At 32.2% G+C, this 19,734-nt stretch overlaps 1 protein-coding gene across 1 annotated transcript in view; it reads right to left on the minus strand.

Annotated features, from left to right (window-relative positions):
* Positions 1–19,734, minus strand: part of SLC9A2 (solute carrier family 9 member A2) — a 119,601-nt gene that overhangs the window by 5,328 nt on the left and 94,539 nt on the right. Inside the window, exons 6-9 of the mRNA XM_003765683.4 lie at positions 16,939–17,028; positions 16,233–16,303; positions 6,677–6,838; positions 1,500–1,596 (exon numbers count right to left, since the gene is read on the minus strand). Of these exons, the coding sequence (XP_003765731.1) occupies positions 1,500–1,596; positions 6,677–6,838; positions 16,233–16,303; positions 16,939–17,028 (420 nt within the window). The remainder of the gene's footprint in view (positions 1–1,499; positions 1,597–6,676; positions 6,839–16,232; positions 16,304–16,938; positions 17,029–19,734) is intronic.

The following is a 19,734-nucleotide window of genomic DNA, read 5'->3' on the forward strand; positions in this document are numbered from 1 at the left end:
TTCCTCAAAGCAAAAATAGCTATTAAAAGTGTGATGGGATTGCACCATTCTACTCCTCTGAATTTATTAAGTAGAAACTGTGTCTTGCCTCTTTTGTCTGGCATAGTGTCTGGCACATAGTAACTACTTGATAAATGTTTATTGATTAATTGATTGATTTTCTATGTATGTATTTTTTTCCTTCTACTTTATAAGCTCTTTTAAATCAAAGTGCCATTTTTTCCCTTGTATCCCTAATGCCTAGCATGATATTTTTCACATTGTAAGAATGAATAAATAAATGTTTCTTGAATTAAATAGAATTCATTGATAATGTAGGGTAAGATTATAGGGGGCTTTAAAAACCTAGGCAGAGGAATTGTCTCATAAACAATTATTGTAGATTTTTAACAGCAGGATGCCATGAAGTAGTATGATTTCCAAAATATTTGCCTGATATTCTTATTATAAATGATGATAATAAAAGTTAAAATGGCAAAAAATAATAAGTATAGCTGATATTTATATCATTCCTTAAGGTTCTATGCATGAAAATAAATCAATTGTATTTGTATCCCTAAAGTCTAGTATAATGTCACTGTTATGCTTTGTCTTGCCTAAAATAATGTTGTAGAAAAGAATGGGGAAATAACCATAAGTCCACTCATATGTTATATTATGATTATATAACACTATGTTATACAAGGGCACTGAGTTTTTTAGGAGTTTTAGGAGTTTTTAGGAGTTCAAATGTCATTTGAGGTTGCCAGGACACAAAACACAGGCTCAGTGGTCCTTAAATTATATTTTGGCCAGAAAAGATACATTTGCCATCCCCTTTCTCATGACATTTAATAAATTTAGTTTAATAATTTTTAATATTTAATAAATCTTTGTTAACTAATTTTAGGGTTTAAAATGTGAAATAAACACATACATATATATGTGTATTTATATAAATTTATATAAATTTACATAAACATATATACATACACATGTATCAATCTTCACAAAAACCCTACGATGGTAGGTTTTACAAGTATAATTAAACTCATTTTATAGAGGAGGACACAAGTTTAGAGTGACTGAATTACTTTCTCAAGGGATTATGACTAAGAAGTGATCCTGATAAATGGAAAGATTGATAGGAGACTATTATTTTTAAAGCATAATTGCCAACAAACGAGGGTAGGGCAATGGAGTATTAAGTGAAGAGTTGCAGGTGGGAGCTATTTTGAAGGGACAACTGATGGAATTTTGAAGAAATAAGAGACATACAGGAAAAAAAGTAAAGTATGACTTCAAAGTTCTAAGACTGGAGACATGAGAACATCATGATACCAATGGCAGAAAAAAAGAAAGTTCCAGGGAAAGTCTGGCTGAGAGGAATACTGATGAATTGAGCACAAAGACATGATGTATTAGAGGTGATGGCAGGTTGTTCAGTTAGAACCCAATTACAAGTTTTATCTTTCATTGAAAAATGTGAGATATATTGGTAAATATATTAAAATTCTTACACGTTGTCGTATTTGATAGAGATTCCTTGACAATATTTGTCGTATCTCATCCATTTCACCAGGGGTCAATTTTCTTATTTTTTCCTCACGGTAATCACTGTAAAGGTTTGGAAACAAAATATTTTTAACATCTGATAAATATTGTAATGACAGATTCTTGTATTCAAAGTCATAATGCTCTGCAAAGAAAACAATCTTATAAATAGAGTAAGTACTTCAAAAACTATTTAATTAAAAATTCAAAAATAGTATAAGGGTTTAGAAAGAGTACTATATTTGGAATCAGAAGACTTAAATTCTTTCTTGCTTCTTATTTACTATGTGAATTTGGACAAATTACTTTATCTTTCTCATTACTTTACCTTAGCTTCATCACTGATAAAATGAAGAAAGTGAACTAAATACTGTAAAAAACCCTGTAGTTTTTCTCTAACCAAATGAATTATTATCTATAAAATTTGAAGACAAGATCCATAGCTATGGCTTCCTGGAAAAACTTACAACTCAAAACAAAATTGAATAGGATGGATTGGATTTAGAAATGACCTACTCTATGAGAAAAGCAAGACTTGGTTCTCTTCCAATCCAAAATATTTTCGATTATATTTTAACATATTTAGGGTAATACTCATGTAACAGAAGGGTAACAAGTAGTTTGAATGGCTCAGAACAAGGAAAGTTTAAGAGTAAGAGTTGTTTAATGTTTATGCAATATATCTCAAGAAGAATGTTTTTTTTTTTAAATTCAGCAAACAATTAAAAAGCATCTTATGTGTGTGTCAAGCTATGTTTGGTATATGAGATACAAAGCTTTATAGATCTTACAATCTAGTGAATGTGCAATTAATATAACATAAATAATAAACAGAAAGTACATAATTGAGGTACAAATAAAGCTTATGTGAGTACAAGGAAAGAAAAGTCATTAATGAGTGAATAGATAATAATGATAATGAATTTATATAAGAATTCAAGTTTTATAATATATCTACACCAAAACAGTTCTATAATGAATGTGCTATATTATTATCCTTATTTTACAGATAAGGAAATTGAGTACAGAGAAATTATGTGACTTATACAAGATCACACAGAAAGCAAAATATCAAGAGTGAGGACCCAATACAAGGCCTTCTGGTCAAATGTTCTTCCTATTCTACATATTATCTCTTTTTTAAGTTTGTTTTAATTATAGCTCTGAAAGGGGACATAAAGATCATCTAACACAAGATTCTTATTTTATACACTGGAAAATTGAGCGCCAGAGAGGTCACATGATTGACTAAAGAAGACTTCATATTGATATTTAAATTGGACTTTAGAATATTCATAGGAATATGGAATATGGATTGAATATTGAATATGGAATATGGATTCATAAGAATATGGAATATCGGATGGAAAAGAATTAAGGAAAATTGGTATAGGTTGAGAAAAGGTATGGCAGTGAGAAGACCTATATAGACATGGTTAAGAGATAAATGGGGATTCAGTTTAGCTGAAATATAAAATAAGTGGAAATGAATAATATAAGATTGCTCTGTGTAAATTAAGTTTTCCCCTATCATCTCATTTGACTAAAGAGAACATATCCAGCTTTTTGCCTTCTAATATCCAAGTGAAAGTCACATACAAATGTACCTCTGGACAAGAGAAACAAACAATACCAGAGTTCTCTTCTCCCTCAAATGAAGAAAGATTTTTCCTTGGAAGAAACTCAAATCACACTAGAAGTTGCTGAAGATAGATGCAAGTCTCAGAAAGCTGAGGTCTTGAAACAAGAGAATGAAAAAGAAATACTTTGGAAAGCAATCATAATAAACCAGTAAAATGTTGGAAGAAAAATTGACCTACAAAATGGAATGAAATAAAGAAAAGTGTTTGTCACAAAAATACAAATATTTTCAAAATATGATGCTGAAAGTAAAATTAATTTAGTCTAACAACTGACTTTCTTCTGTATTTTCCCTTTCTAAATATCTGCAAAAGCCATAGACATTTTTTTAAAATTGATATAGGAATATACAGGTAAATCCAAACTACATAAATATAATAGTCTGAGGAGACAAATTGAGAAATTATAAGTATTTCACTCTTTGTCTAATAGGAAAAAAAAAAAAAAAAGAAAAGGGAAGGGAATAAATGTAGGGTACTGTCAAATTGTAAAGGGCCTTGGATACCTGTAAATAAGTTTGAACTTTCTCTAGTTTAAAAAAGGAAACAATTTTACAGCAGAGTAATGACATAATCAAATCTATACAAAAGGAGAATAAGTCTAGCAGTGATGTGAAGGATGTATTGAAGAAGAAATAGTGAAGAAGGCCAGGAAGGAGAATATTATAGAGTCAACTGTATGGTAATGAGAACCATATGCGTAACAGTGGCAATAGAAAGGAGCAAAGAGACCACCAAAGATAAAAAGGAAAGGCCTTGGTGACTATGAGAGTCATATGTGAGAGTGATATATGAGAGTTCAGGAAAACAAGAGTACAAGACATCTAACAAGGGAGACTTTACAGGAAAGATTAAAGCTATTGATAGATAAATTTGAGAGATGCTTATTTAGAGCTGAAGCCATGGAGTGAGATGGGAGGGAAGGAGAGGGAGAGAAGAAGGAGTAAGGGAAGAGGATGAAGAGAAAAGGAAGGGAGGAGAGGAAGATGAAGGGGAGGAAAGGACAATGGAAGGGAAGGAAAGAAGGAAAGGGAAAAGGAAGGAGAATGAAAGGGAGGGAAGAGAGGAGAAAAAGCAAATAGAGAAATAAGAGCTATATAATCTTATTGCAGAAAGCTCCAATATTACTTCCCTTTATAAATTATTATGGTACTTATAAACTATTATGGTACTTAAAGTGATCATTTAACTTCACTCAAAAAATCCATAATAGCAACAAGAATTTTAAAAAAATACTTTAAGTGGCTGCAGCATATCATCAGTTGTTAACTAAGAGGGACTGACTTTCAAAATATTCTGTACATCAAGTGTATAATTAAATGTTTTGTTCCGATTTTTTTTTTGGAAATATAAAAAATTTGGCACATTTATAATTTTTTTTGAAGGAAAACGTTACCAATGGGCCAATGTTGATTTGTTAAAAGGGAACTATGAATGTGTAGTATCTCTAAATCCAGCAGAGAAAGAAAATATCAAAGGAGAAAATGACTAATGTCAGAAAGTCAGTGTCACTACGTTCTAATATTGATTAGAGTAAGAACATATGCATGGGTACAAATTCCAGTTCCTGCATTTGTTAGCTAAAAATTCTGGTCAATTTTTTAAATTAAAGCTTTATTTGTCCTAAATAAAATGGGGATAATAAAGCCTGCACAATCTACTTATAAACTTTAATATTATAAATTCAAATTTAATGTTATGCTGATGAAACTTTGATGAATATGAAACTAATGAAAGCTTTTGATCAATATATCTGATTATTAATAGCCCTTTTATTTTTATTTTTCCAGATACCAAACTTTAGAACTTATATTTATGGATACCTCTGGAATAATGTGGAATCTCAGAAAAATTCAAAATCTCCTTTTACTAACATTTTATACAAGCAAATTATGATTAAAGTAGGCATTAAGGCAAGTGGGACAAATAATAGAAGATTGGTGTTCAATGTGGAAAAGGGCAGTAAGGCAGGGGGAAATTGGCTTCATAGTTTAGAAGGCAGAGTGTGGGATGAGAAGGAACCTCAGGACCTACATGTTGACCTTGAATTTTAATTATATTAACATCACTCCTTTCTACCTGACACTTGAGTCAGCATAGATCTAGCTCTTTCTTCTTAAAATAATAGGTTTCCCTAAGTATAAAAAACTGAAGGAATAGATCAACTCAACTTGTCATAGAGGAACATAACTGGAGGCAGTGTAGTTCATAGTGGTTCTTGAGTGAGAGGTTGCTGTTAGTGGTACTTAGTAATTTTTCAGTGGTGTCCGACTCTTTGTAACCCCTTTTATGTTTTCTTAGCAAAGATACTAGAGTGGTTTGTCATTCCTTTTCCAACTCATTTTACAGATGAAGAAATCTTCCAAACTTCAGGCCAGATTTCAGTTCAGTCAGTTATCCTTTCTGACTCATAGGACTTTTGTTCAAATCTTGTCTCTCGTACTTATTATCTGTGTGATCTTGGGAAAGCCATTTAAGATTTCTCCATCTTTATGATGAAGTGATTGAGCTGGATGGTCTCTGAGACTCCTATCAATTTTAGATTTTATAAAGGTTATAAATTCTATCTGCCACCAAGTAGTTGTAGGCAGAAGTCTGCTCTAGAAATAGAAAGGAATAAGGCTTGAACAGATTTTGGGGGGGAAATAGAGAACTTCAGATTAACTCTAACAATGCAGATTTGCACCTTCTTTGCAATTTATAGTCTTAAATTGCCAAGAGTACTACAAGAATAAATGACTTGCCTAGGGACATAGAACTGGTGTGTATAAAATGAGAGACATCAGGTTTTCTTAGATAAGAGTCTTGTTTTCTATATATAACACCATGTTGTATCTCACGCTGGAACACAAAACTCACAATTTTATGGTCCCCAAATTGGTCCTAATTTTTATGTAAAATCTGTAGGTATCTCTTTTTATCCATCTATCTAGCTAATTTATTTCAAGTGTACTTTTTTAAGGATGAAAAAATTAATTTCTTCATTCAAATGAATCATACATGAAGGAAAAGTTCTTATAGTCAGTTGATTAATTCGCCCGCCTATGAATTTAGAATTCTTTTTATTGGCCTTAAGGTAAGATAACAGAGTATGACCACAGAAAATAATGAGGTTCCCTACGTCAATAATCTTTGGTACTACAGCTACATAATTATGTGCAAGCTTATGCTAGCAAATATAACACGCTTTCAAAATATTCAATTACAAAGAATGAAATAGATTTTAATTTACTTTCAAGCAGTGAATTTCTAAAAGCAAATACTCTAATGGACAAATGGGTATTATCAGACTGCCCATCCCCCACCTCAAATTGACCTTTAAAAATCAGTACATTAATATTTAAACCAGAAAATCTTTCAGGAACTCACCCCTACAATAAGTTCTCATTGCCATGTTTTTCAAGATCAGCTTCCTTGCGGTTACTTATCCTTCCTGGGCTTTAAAGATTATTGCAAAAACACACATCCAATATTGATAAATTTTCCTCCCAAATTATACTTACTTTAATGAAGCAATAGATGGCACTGTGCTCATCATCCCAGTCTCTGCCATCTCTATAGCATGCTTTATTTCCAGCTTCTTATACAATGAAACAATGCTTGACTTGGGTTGATTTTCCCTAATTAGAAGCTTCCTCAGGTATTTATCATCAAATTTTTTGAACCTGGAAGTAAAGAAAACCAATCTTCAAATCAATTATTGTCACTGGCTAGGAAAAAAATGACAGCAGTAAAATGGAAATCATTGGCAATTCTTTATTTTTAGAGAGCAATTCACATTACTAGACAAGTTTTTAAAAATGTAGTATGTGTGCATATGTGTGTATATATATATATATATGCATTAACATTATACATACACATATTATGTATGAATGTATGTGTGTATATATATATATATATATATATATGCTAAGCTATTTATAGAATGAAACAAAATTCCTGATGATGGTCTCTAGTTTAAGAAAGCTAAACCACTGTCCTTCTTTGTAGCAAAGGCTGTCCTACTATGCTAACCTCTGGGAATAATTATGGAAAAAGAATCATTTCTCAAGGGAGATATTATTGATAATACAATAGCAAAGCAGATGTAAAACTAGACTTGGGAACTAAAGAAAGGAATTCATGTAATTTTTTTTCTTTTTTTATATTTGTTCTGACTTGCATTTTAATTCGCTGAAGCAGAATTCTTGGCAATAACACATTATACATTTTAACTTGCTTTTCTTTTATTACAAAAGCTAAGCAAAAGGACAAACCCACATTGAGATCAATAAAATGACATCTGATCTACTTAATATGGATTTTGGGGTTTTATTTATTTACTTTTTTTTTTTTGCTACACCTTCCATCTACTTGCCAAACTACACAGACACTTGGTTCTTATTCCCAACATCAAAATCTCTTAACTACTCTAAAAAGTTACAGTATGCCTGCCATATTCCCTTTCATATCATCTCCTAGAGGCCAAATCATATTAGCAAGGTGTGGTAAACCAGAAAAAAATTAGTAAACTCTTCAGTTAAAATAAATAGAAGTCTACCACAACTAAAGCAACTATTCCCCCATTTCATCTTCTAAAAGCAGCAAAAGTTACAGAGCCAATAACATTGTTAAATCCTCTATTACAGCACACCATCCAAGATACTATTCATTCATTGATCAATAGGCATTTATTAAACACCTACTATGTCCTACTATGCTAACCTCTGGGGATACAAAGAATAAAATAATTCTTTCTTTTTAAAGAAGTTATATCCTAACAAGTTTTTAATACTTTGGATCTTGTAATTCAACCTGATTTGCATCTATTTATCGCAATATCATATAGCTTATATCTGTCTTCTCCCTGAAGATGCACTTCACCAAATGAATGCATTATTATAATCCAGGTTATTATATCTATGACAGCTTCTTGTTCTACCTGGTAACCTTAGTAACATTGTCTAAAAAGACTATGAAGTCATTCTGGTATGGCCTGTTTTTTGATGAATCTATCTCCCTGTTTTTTTTCTCTATAAACTGTACCCTAAATTCCAATCATTCCCTACACACATACTGTGTATGTTTTAAAATCTCAATGTTCAACTTCATTTGTTATCTTATCCCACCAAAATAACATATCAAAGCTGTTCATATCCTCCACTTGTTTGCCATAGCAAGTTTACCTAACATCCTTTAAACTTCTTCACTTGCTTCAGAAATTGCAAGGAGACATTTGTTCTCTTTCCATCCCTCACACTCATTATGTGACTGGTTCATCTTATTTTTTCAACAATGTTTTTTTTTTCCTGGTGGCATTATTTACTACTGTTTTTCAAGGTTCCTTTTTAGTTAAATGTAGCAGCCTGCTTATACCCTCCATGCCCCTTTCCATACTGCCCTCTTCATGATACTAACTTTCATCTTCTCAGATAGCACCACAGAATAATGGTATTATAAAATATGGGCTTTTATTTCTGGGAGCACCTTGGGATCATTAAAAGGAGTTTTGTAATTTCCTGAAGGCAAAGCATTATCCCTTCCACATCATGACTTTCCCCATTGCAGTTTCAATATATAACAAATCTGCAAAAGAAACTAAGTGGAAATTTGGGGGAGTTTTACAGAAGCCATAGACTGTATGCACTGGCCATAGACAACACAGAAGAAATTTAGACACTTAGAAATGCATAAAATATATGTGTAGTATTGTATAATTTGATCAACTCAAATTTTCTAAGGGACCCATAATCACCCCATGAAAGAAAAAGAAAAAAAAAATTCCTATTTCTTCTCTGCTATGAAGGGAAGGCTAAAAAATTTTATGTGGATTTTCTAGATTGCAGGGGCACTATATGCCTAACTCTTTCCACAATGTGGAAGGAATAACTGTAATTTTTACTTTTCAGCCTCCTATTTAATTTAAAGTTCAATTCATTATCTATTTATATTATCTGCTCCAGAAACTTAAACTGATGGATAAACTCCTTGTCTACCCAACTGCATGTCACAATCTAGGTCAGAGGTTTTTAACCTGAAGTACATAAATCCAAAACGGGTCAATGGTTAGATTTCAAATGGTTATTTGAACTTAATATGAATAAAATACCTTTTTATTTTTACTAACCTCTAAATGAACTTTAGTATTTCCTTCAAACAATAGTAGTATTAGGTTTCACCGACTCTCAAAGAGTCCATGAAAAAATGATTAAGGACTCTTGAGTTAGGCAACATTTTTCATCCAATTGATCTTTCCTGTGGAGGGGCCAAAATCTTTTTAGTGATCATAAATCTCTTCTAAGAGTACTGCAACATTCTCAGGTTTAATGCAACTGAGATGGTACTATATACAAAGAGGAGGACCTGGAAGTCTTCATCAACCACAGGTAATCTCTATTAAACTTGGATTCTGTATTAGCTCTCCCCCATTACACCTTTAGGAAACAACTCTGGCAAATACAAATACTATCCTTTTATTCCTTTCCTGATGTTTATTATCATAGGGTTTTTAAACAAAGTTATCACCATCATCGTGTATTTTAAAGAATCTTGAAAAAAATCTGCTGTATGGTTTGGAAACATATTATTTAAAAAGAGGTTTTAAGTCAGCAATTTGCTCTACTGAATCATTTAAAAATATTAAACAATTTCTTCATCAGAAATTAGCAAATATATTCTAAAAATAAAAAAAAGGTGGGTGTTGAGGGGGTAATAATGGAGCACTAGAAAAAGTCAGAACAACTTAGTTCAAATTCCATCTCAGATATTTAATGGATGTAAGACTCTGGAGAGGTTACTCTTTGTATCCAAGTTTCCTCATCTGTAAAATGAGGATACTGGATTTTATAGATTTTTAAGGTCGATATGCTCTATGGTTGAAATATGAATTTAAGTTACATATAGCTTATTTTTAAAGTTAAATATTAATTAAATATTAAATGTAACAAGTTAACAAAATTATCCACTTTCTGTGAATGACTTTTTCTAATTTATTTTTGTTACACTGATGTTATTCTCTCTCTCCCTCTTTCACTTCTCAATAACTCTGTCCTTCACAATAGAACTCTAAAACAAGTAAATGAAGTTGAACAAAGCAAATATGGGAGAATGACCAATTCATTCCAATGTTCTAGTGCATCACATCTCCAATGAGAGGTAGGAAACATTTTATCACTGATCCTATAAAATCAATATTGATTGCCACACTGATCTGAATTTTGACTTTTTTTTTAATTGCTTTCCAAAACTGTGTTTATTGTGTAAACTGTTTTTCTGGTTCTGCTTATTTCATTCTACATTAGATTATAGATGTCTTTCCAAGTTTCTTTAGGAAGTTCATTTCTGTCCACTTCTTTATGTTGCAATAACATTCAATTATAATATTCTACAATTTGTTTAGTCATTTCCCAATTTGTTACTCTAAAAAAAGCACCACTATAAATACTTTTGTTAATGTTCATCCTTTCTCTCTGGCTTTGATATATGACTAGTAGTGGAAAAATTACATCAATAGCTACATAAAGTTTAGTAATTTGGGAATTATAATTCAAACTTGTACTCCAGAATTGATGGGGAAAATACAGTTCATCGAGCAATATATTAGCGTTCCTTTCTCTTAAACTCTCAACTTGTGTAACAGTAATTTTCACACTTTGACATATAGCTGATGGAGTTGTAAAACCTGAGTTATTTTAATATACATTTCTCTCATTTTAGTGATTTGAAATATACAATTTTCATAGCATCAAAGATAGCTTGCATTTTTCTGAAAACTTTTAGTTCATATCCACTAACCACTTATTCACTGAGAAATGGCTCTTATTATTACATATTTATATTAATTCTCTATATATCTTGGATAGCAGACTCTTATTTGAATAAATATTTGCTACAAAGATTTGTTCCCATTAAATGCTTCTCTTCTAATTCTAACTATATTAGTTTTGTACATTGAAAAACTTTCTGATTTTATATAACTAAAAATGTCTATTTTGTCTTTTATGATCATTTCTACTGTAAACCTAGTTAAGGATTCTTCCCCTAGCCACAATTGTAAAAGTTATCTTATTCTATTCTCTTCTGATTCCACCTAGAGCATAGTGGATTATAAGATGTTGATATAAACCCATTTTCTGCCAAGCTTTTTCTGATTTTCCAAGCAATTTTTAGTTGAATAGAGTTTTAAACACATCATTTCATGTCCATTGGAAGTAGTTAATTCATGTAAATTGGTCTTTAGTTTTGTTTATTTAGATTTTTTAAATTATTAACTTTTCTATTTTTAAACCAATATCTAATACTTTTGATAATTACTGCCTTATGGTATTGATTGGAATTTGGTAATGACAGTGTCTCATCTTTCTTATGTTGTTCCCTATTGGAAACAACAATTTTGGGAAACATCTCAGTCATATTTGTCTTTTTGTGACCCCACTAGGGGTTTCTTGACAAATACAGTAGAATGGTTTATGCCATTTCTTTCTCCATCTCATTTTACAAAAGAAGAAACCAAGGCTAACAGGATTAGTGACTTGTTCAGGGTCACACAACTAGTAAGTTCTGAGTCTGTTACTCTATTCATTGTGTCACCCATTCTTCCTACTTTTCTTATTATTTTCCTTGAGATTTTTTTTGACTTTTCATTCTTATTTTCTATAGTGATTTAAATTTTTTTCTAATTTATTATTTATTTTAAACAATATTTTTTTTTAATTTTGAATTTAAAATTCTTTTCTCTCTCATCCACTGAGAAAGCAAACAAAATATATGTCCATATTAACCACATTTTTAAAAAAAGGAACAAGAAAAAAAACAGTGAAAAAATTACACTTCAATTTGTACTCAAGAGCTCATCAGTTCTCTCTCTGTAGATGGATAGCACTTTTTCATCATGAGTCCTTTGGAATTGTCTTGGACCATCATATTGATCAGGGTAGCCAAAACTTTCACAGTTGATCATTACCACACACAACAAACCTCTGGTTTTGCTCATTTCACTTTGTATTAGTTCATATAGAGCTTGCTATATTTTTCTGAAACCACTCTCCTTGTCATTTTTTGCAGCATAATATTATGCCATTACAATCATATGCTGCAACTTCATAGTCATTTCCCAATTGATGAGCATCCTCTCAATTTCCAGTTTTTTTGCCAGCACAATTTGTGCATATAATTCCTTTTTCTTTTTTTTTTAATCTCTTTGGGAAACAGACCTAGGTTTTGTTTTGGGAAACAGACCACTGTAGTGGTATTGCTGAGTTGATAGGTATGTAGAGAGTCATAGTTCTTTGGGTATAGTTCCAAATTGTTTTCCAGAATTGTTAGAGACATTCACAACTTTACCAACAGTTCATTGCTTTAACTTCATCCCATTCAGCATTTTTAATTTCTGATAGGTGTGAGGTGGTACCTCAGATATCTTTTGACCATAGATCAGTTGGGGAATCCTTCTTATTTTTATAAATATGATTCAGTTCTGTACTCAGTATGTATTTGAGAAATGAGGCCTTTACAGGAGAAAGTTGCTATAAATTTTTTTAATATTCCTCCATTATATCTTTTAGAAAAGTGCAGGTTCCCTGATAATCTCTTTTAATTAGGCCTCCTTTTGCCTTTGCTTTGTCTGAGATAGTAATTGCCACCCATGTTTTTTCTACTTTAGTTGAAGCATATTAGGAATTTTCTTCTCTAGTCCTTTATTTTAATTGTGTCTTTCTGTTTCAAATGCATTTCTCTGATCAAATGTGATATAAAGTACTTCTTCATATGCTTATAGATAGTTTTAATTTCTTCATCTGATATTCCTTCATATTCTTTGACCATTTATCAGTGGCGGAATGGCTTGTATTATTATAAATATGACTCAGTTCTCTCTTTGAGAAATGAGTCCTTTATTAGAGACACTTAATATAAAGATTGTTTCCCAATTTTCTGCTTTCCTTTTCATCTTGGTTAGATTAGTTTTGTCATAATAATTTTTTTAAAAATATAATCAAAATTATTTTACATTTTCATGAGCTCTTCTTGGCTTGAAACTACTTCCTGTTTTAATTAGGGGTTTTGCTCATAGATGTTTTGACTTCGTTGTCCTCTTCTGAGTTAGTGTCTTGATCTTCCCTGTCACAATAATAACTTTCTGTGGTCAGATTCTTTTTTGTTGTTGTTTTTGTGCTCATCTTTTTTTTTCCTTTTTTCTCACATTTATTGAGCTCTGCTCTCATGGTGGAAGGGGTTCTCAGGTTTCTTGTGCCAGAAACTGCAAGTCTTGGCTATTTATCTGGTGCTGCACTGATGCTCCCCTGAAGCTCATGGAGAGCCCTTATGAATGGTGTTGCTCTGAAGAGCTGGGGTGGGGGTAGCTGGTGCTGCTGGAAGCTGTAGGGGTCTGGCAGCTTACCTGGTGCTACGCGAGGGTCTTAGTGGTGGTATCAGGCATGTCCTGAAGATGGTGGGATATTTCTGCATTTCTCTGGGTATACACTGAAGTATGTGGTGGTCTGGCTGCTGACAGCTACCTGTTTACTAAGCTTCAACACATAGCAGTTCTCAAAGCTGAAGTCTTCCCATTCCCCTGGATATTCTGAGATATAAGGTAGTCCTACTATTGACATTTATGTGTTCCACTTCATTGGGACTCAGGATCTACCACTGGTTTACTGAGGGGGGCTTGATGGGATGCTTCCTGTCCTGGACTATGTTCCCCTTCTATCTGAGTGACATGGACCTTTCCTGCTGATCTTCTAAGTTTATTTATTTATTTATTTATTTATTTTTTTGGCTCAAAGATTTTTTTCATCCTGGCTTTTTGTTGACTTGGCTATTACAGGATTTGTTTGGGGCAAGTATTTTATGATTGTTTGGAGATGAATATGAGAGAATTATGGCAATTTACTACTTACTATCTTGGCTCCTGGAAGTCTTAGCCAATTCTTTTTAAGAAGTTATTTTCTTCAATAATTTTTCCTTGTCACTTTTACCATTAAGCTAATTCTGTTTTTTAAGGTATTATTCTTTTCAGTATATCTTTCAGTTTTTCTTTTACCAATTTGTAAATTCTCTTTTCATAATTTTCTTGCATTACTCTCATTTCTTTTCCCAGTTTTCCCTCTACTAGTCTTATCTCTTTCTTTAGCTTTTCTAGGAATTCTCATTGGTGTAGGGTTCAGTGAGTATTTTTTCTTTGAGGCACTGTAGTTGTTTTTTGGTTTTCTGATCTCCTAAGTTTCCCAAACCAGAAAAAGGTTTCATCATGATCTTTTATTGGCTCTGCCACTCCAAAATTTTATTTGGGGAATTAAAATTGGTTGGAAGGAAATATTGAGAGTTAAACTGATGCCTCTTAATTGTGATATTGGCTCTAATCTAAATTTATTGACTTTTTGTTGTTACAGATGAATTCTACTTAAGGTAACATGCAAGAGGAATGAGAAAGATAAAGTGATACATAGAACTATGTAATGCAACAACTGGCAGAGACATTAGAAATTATCTTTTCCAATTCTCTTATTTTTCAGAAAAGGATACTATTTTTTAAAGATCAAGATTCTATACCTTCCATTGTACTCTATTCTATCACCCTTCTCCAGTGCTGTTGCTCTGTTTTGTTTCTCAGAGATTTTTTCAGATAACACAGATGCTTAGCAATTTCTTCCAGTAGTTTCTGTAGAACCTGTTTTGTTTTTTGTTTTTTTTCCCCCTGATCACTTGGCAGCATTGAAGGAAGTTCTTTTTCCTTACTTATTTTGGGTTCCAATTTCCTGTCAGTCATTTCTCTTTTATTCTTTTCAATATGTTTACTGTTTTTGAAGTACAAAAAAAGTGAAATAAAATGAAATAATGAGGAGTGAAATGAGAACCAAGAGAATATTCTATACAGTAACAATACTATTGTCCAAATAATAATTGTGTATGACCAATTTATAAAGACTCCAATTACCTCCAAAGGGCTTATAAAAGAAAATGCCATCCATCTCCAGAGAAAGAACTGATAAATAGAAGTATGCATTGTATCATTTTAAATATGCATGTGCAAACATACATGCATGTGTGTTTGTGTGTGTGTCTGTGTGTGTGTGTGAGAAAGTGACCTTCTCTAGTGGGAGTGGGGAGGGAAATAGGGAAAATGTTCAGAAATTAAAATATAACAAAGAGCCACTTGAGCTGATTTCTGAAGAAAACTAGTGATTTCAGCCAAGTCTGCTTTTTTTTTGCTTTATTTTTATTTCTTTCTCACTTCCTTGTTCCCTGCTTCCTTTCCTCCTCTCCTCCCTCCCTCCCTCCCTCCCTGCCTTCTTTCCTTCCTTTTCACCACTGATCAAATTTAAAACATCATTTACTCTTTTTTCTCTTTACTACCTCTACATTGTTGAAGGTAGTATGTATACTGGGGAAGGAGTATTATTTACACTTCATGTATATTTCCTACAGTATCTAATGCAATGCTGGAAAAAAGTAAATATCCAAAGATTAATTATTTAATTGGCTGGTGAACTCTATAAGTAATTACTAGTCCACAAAGCCACCAGTAAATCATCAGAAGTAAAAATAAATACATATCACATCTAACTTTATATCTATATATACATGTATAAAGAAACAAATGCAAAAATATGTTAAGAAGTACAGATATTCTATAGATATGAAAACAGCTTTCACATTAAATATGGATAACTACAAAGAAACATATTTTGCTGGAGCTACAGATATAAATCTATATTCTATTCCAATTTATCTAGATAGCTCCATCTATAGCTTTATCTGAATATCTATATTTTAAGGTGAAAGCTGTTATCATATCTATAGAATACTTGCACACATATCTTAATATACATTTGTATATATTTCTTCATATGTGTATATATAGCTTAATAATTAGGCATTTATTTTTTTACTATTTGCATAGCTATATCTATATGTATCCACACTTATCTATCTATTCTCAAAATTGGAACATTTCTATCCTTTATCCTTTCTGATGTTCTATGCTTTTAAAAGTCATCCAATGATTAAACTTTCAAAGTTGTTTTCTAAATTATTCAGGTCCAATTAAATAAGACAAGTTCATAAAAGCAGTCTTACCTATCTCTCCAAAAATTGTGACCCCAGTGTCCACATACATCTTCAATCCCAGTCTTTACATGATCAAAAAACTAAAAAAGAAAAAGCACATTGATAATACAAGTCTCTAGATACTAGGTATCTTTAGTCACTTAACTGTTTTCAAATCTATAGAATATCTCTACTTCTTAATATATTTTTTCATTTGTTTCTTTATACATTACTAGTCACTTAACTCATAGTATCAACTTCTTAATCTTACATAATTTTCTAAAAATTTATTTTATAAAAAATTTAAATAATCATTATTAATATGAGATTTCATGAGAGTTTACTAATACATATTTTACAAATTGTCATTAGGCGATTGTGTTTGATATCATAGTATAAAAACACAATGGAACAATATTAAAGATATTAATAAGCATATCAATAAAGAAATGCTTTTGCAAGTCATGGTAACAAATGCCAGAAACATGATGTAATTCCTGCTTGCTCTTTCTTCATTTTGGAACTTATCAGGCTTAGCCTGATAGTAGTTTGACCCATTATTCTGTCCCTCCTCACATTCCTAAATCCATTACTGAATCTTTTCATCCCATGATAGTTTCATTTATCTCAGTATAGGAGAAATATATAGATAGCAGACATATTTGTATACATTTAAGCTATGGAATTAATTTTTTTCATTTCTTATTAAAATCGTAGTTATAAAATAAAAACATACCCGACAATGAATTTCTTCACTGACAGCTGGCTGCTTCTTATTTGACCTCTTCACATCAAGGAACTCTACTAGTGGTCGAATTGTTATTCCCTGCACAGGAATGATAGATTGTCTCATGAAGAAAATGGAGAGATAGACTAATATACAGAATAAGACATATTTGGAAATATGGTCAATGTGTGCATTTATTTTGCTTGACTCACCTAGTTGGTATTTTTTTTCTTCAAGGATATGGGAAAATGAAAAATAAAAGATAGATAGGCAAGTGAAATTTACTGAAATGTCACAATCAGATCTCTGCTTACGAAAAATTACTTTAGCAACAGCCAGAAGGATGGACTTGGGGGTAGGGAGAAAAGACTGGAATCAAGGAGATTAATTTGGAAACAATTAAAAGTATATATGTTAGAAGTAATAAAGATCTGACCCTAGGTGGTTGTCAGTAAAGATGTTCTTTATAATCATGCTGTGGGAGTCAAATTAAAGCAAAAGATTTTATATTGTGCTACCATATAATTTTGTTAGCAAAAATTATCCTCCAGAAGATGGCAAAGAATAGATACTCTTTTTGCTGACCTCCTCTGACCTCTCAAACCAACAGCAGATTAAGCTGTTTGTAGTGACAGAACCCCACAAATATTTGGAGTACAACAAATTTCCAGAAGAAGATACTTTGGAAGAACTTCAGAACTTCTGTTTCAATAGAGCAGGGGAGCAGTCTGTCTAGCGCAATCTGCAGCATAAGGAACCCAGGGTAAGGAGCTGAGACAAGAGCCAGAGAGTTGCTGCATCCAAGCATTGGAGAATCTTCTGTGAATCTCTTAGGCTACTCTGTCCTGGTTGTGAGCAGATACTTTAGCAGATTTGCTGTAAGACACCCAAAAGCAATTTCAAAAGGTAAATTGTAAGCCACTGAGCCCTGAAAGAATGGGACCTGGTTGCCAGTTCCCAGCACCAAAAGTCAGTCAACAGAACTGCCACAGGGCAAAGTAAAGCAATTGTCTCCCCTTTGCCTTAAGAGCAGACCTCAAAAAAATGAGCAAAAAAAAAAAAAACAAAACCAAAAAGAACTCTGACCATAGACAACTTTTATGGGGAGAGAGAACAGACCTAAAAACCTAAGATTCCTAAAGGCAAATCAACTCCAGATGAAGCCCCAAAATTTTGATATGAGCTGGCCCTCATTTCACAAGGCTTTCTTGGAAGATTTAAAAATGAATCAAAAAAGAGTTAGAAGAAAAATGGGGAAGGAAATAAGATCTTTGCAAGAGGGTATGGAAAAGGAAAAACAGAAATTATCTGAAGAAAACTCCTTAAAAATGATGAAATGCGAAAGCATATAAGTGCCTACAAAATAGATAGGAAAAAGAAACCAATTCATTGAAAAACAGAATTTGTGAAATAGAAAAAAAATGCAATGAACAAAACAACTCATTTTAAAGTTCAATTGGCCAAATACAAAAGGAGCTAAAAAAATAAAAAGGTAACTGAAGAAAATAATACACTAAAAATTAGAATTGAACAAATGGAAGTGAATGACGCAATAAGACTTCAAGAATCAGTCAAAGAAGACACCAAAAATGAAAAAAATAGAAGAATATGTGAAATACCCTGGAAAATAGATATAGGAGAGATTGTTGGACTACCTGAAAATTGTGATGAAAAAAAGAGCTTAGACATCATCTTTCAAGAAATTATCAAGGAAAATTGTCCTGATATCCTAGAATCAGAAGGTAAAGTATCCATTGAAAGAATTCACTGATCACTTCCTGAAAGAGATCCCAAAATGAAAACTCCAAGGAATATCATAACTAAATTTCAGAAATATCAGAAGGAAAAAGTATTGCAAGCAGCCAGAAAGAAACAATTCAAATATTAAGGAGGCACAATCAGGATTATCCAGGATCTAGCAGCCATCTTAAAGGATGGAAGGGCCTGGAATCTGAAAAATCAAAAAAAATCTGAAAATTTGCCAAAATGCAAAGGAACTTGGATTGTAGCCAAGAATCAACTATCAAGCTAAATTGAGCATTATCTATCAGGGAAGAAGACAGACATTCAATGATACAAGTGAATTCCATTTATTTCTGATGAAAAGATCAGAGGTAAACAAAAAATCTGATCTACAATTACAGAACTCAAGAGAAGCAAAAAAGGTATAGTAAAGAACTCTTCAGAATTATATCTCTGTTATGGGTATTCTTAGAGGGTATAGGTGTAATTTGATTTTATTGTGATAGAAAAAGAAATTAGAGGTGGGAAGGGGATTGTACTGGAAAAAAAAAGGAAAATGGAGATAAATGAGGGAAATTACAACTCATGAAGAGGCAAAAAGAGGCAAACTCATGAGGGAAAGAAGGGAGGGGGATAAATATTGTGTGAATCTTACTCTCATCAGATTTGGTTCAAAGAGAGAATATCAGACATATTTCATTTCACAGAGAAACTTGTCTCACCTTATAGGAAAGTGGATTGGGAAAGGAGAAAGAAAGAGGGACGTTAACAGAAGAGAAAATAGAAGTTGTAGGGGAGGTATAAGAAAAAAGGAGGAGCTATAAAGGGGGAAGACTGTTTGAGGGAGGTGGTAGTCAGAAACAAAATACTGAGGAGCAGGGAAGGAGGAAAGGAAAGAGAAAAACATAACTTGAGATAAATAAGATAGTAGGAAATAAAGAATTAGTTATTTTAACTGTAAATGTGAATGGGATGAACTCTCCCATAAAATGGAAGTGGATAGCAGACTGGATTAAAAGCCAGAATCCTACAATACACTATTTACAAGAAACACATTCAAAG

Source organism: Sarcophilus harrisii, chromosome 3 (assembly GCF_902635505.1).
Source record: "Sarcophilus harrisii chromosome 3, mSarHar1.11, whole genome shotgun sequence".
Lineage (NCBI taxonomy): Eukaryota > Metazoa > Chordata > Mammalia > Dasyuromorphia > Dasyuridae > Sarcophilus > Sarcophilus harrisii.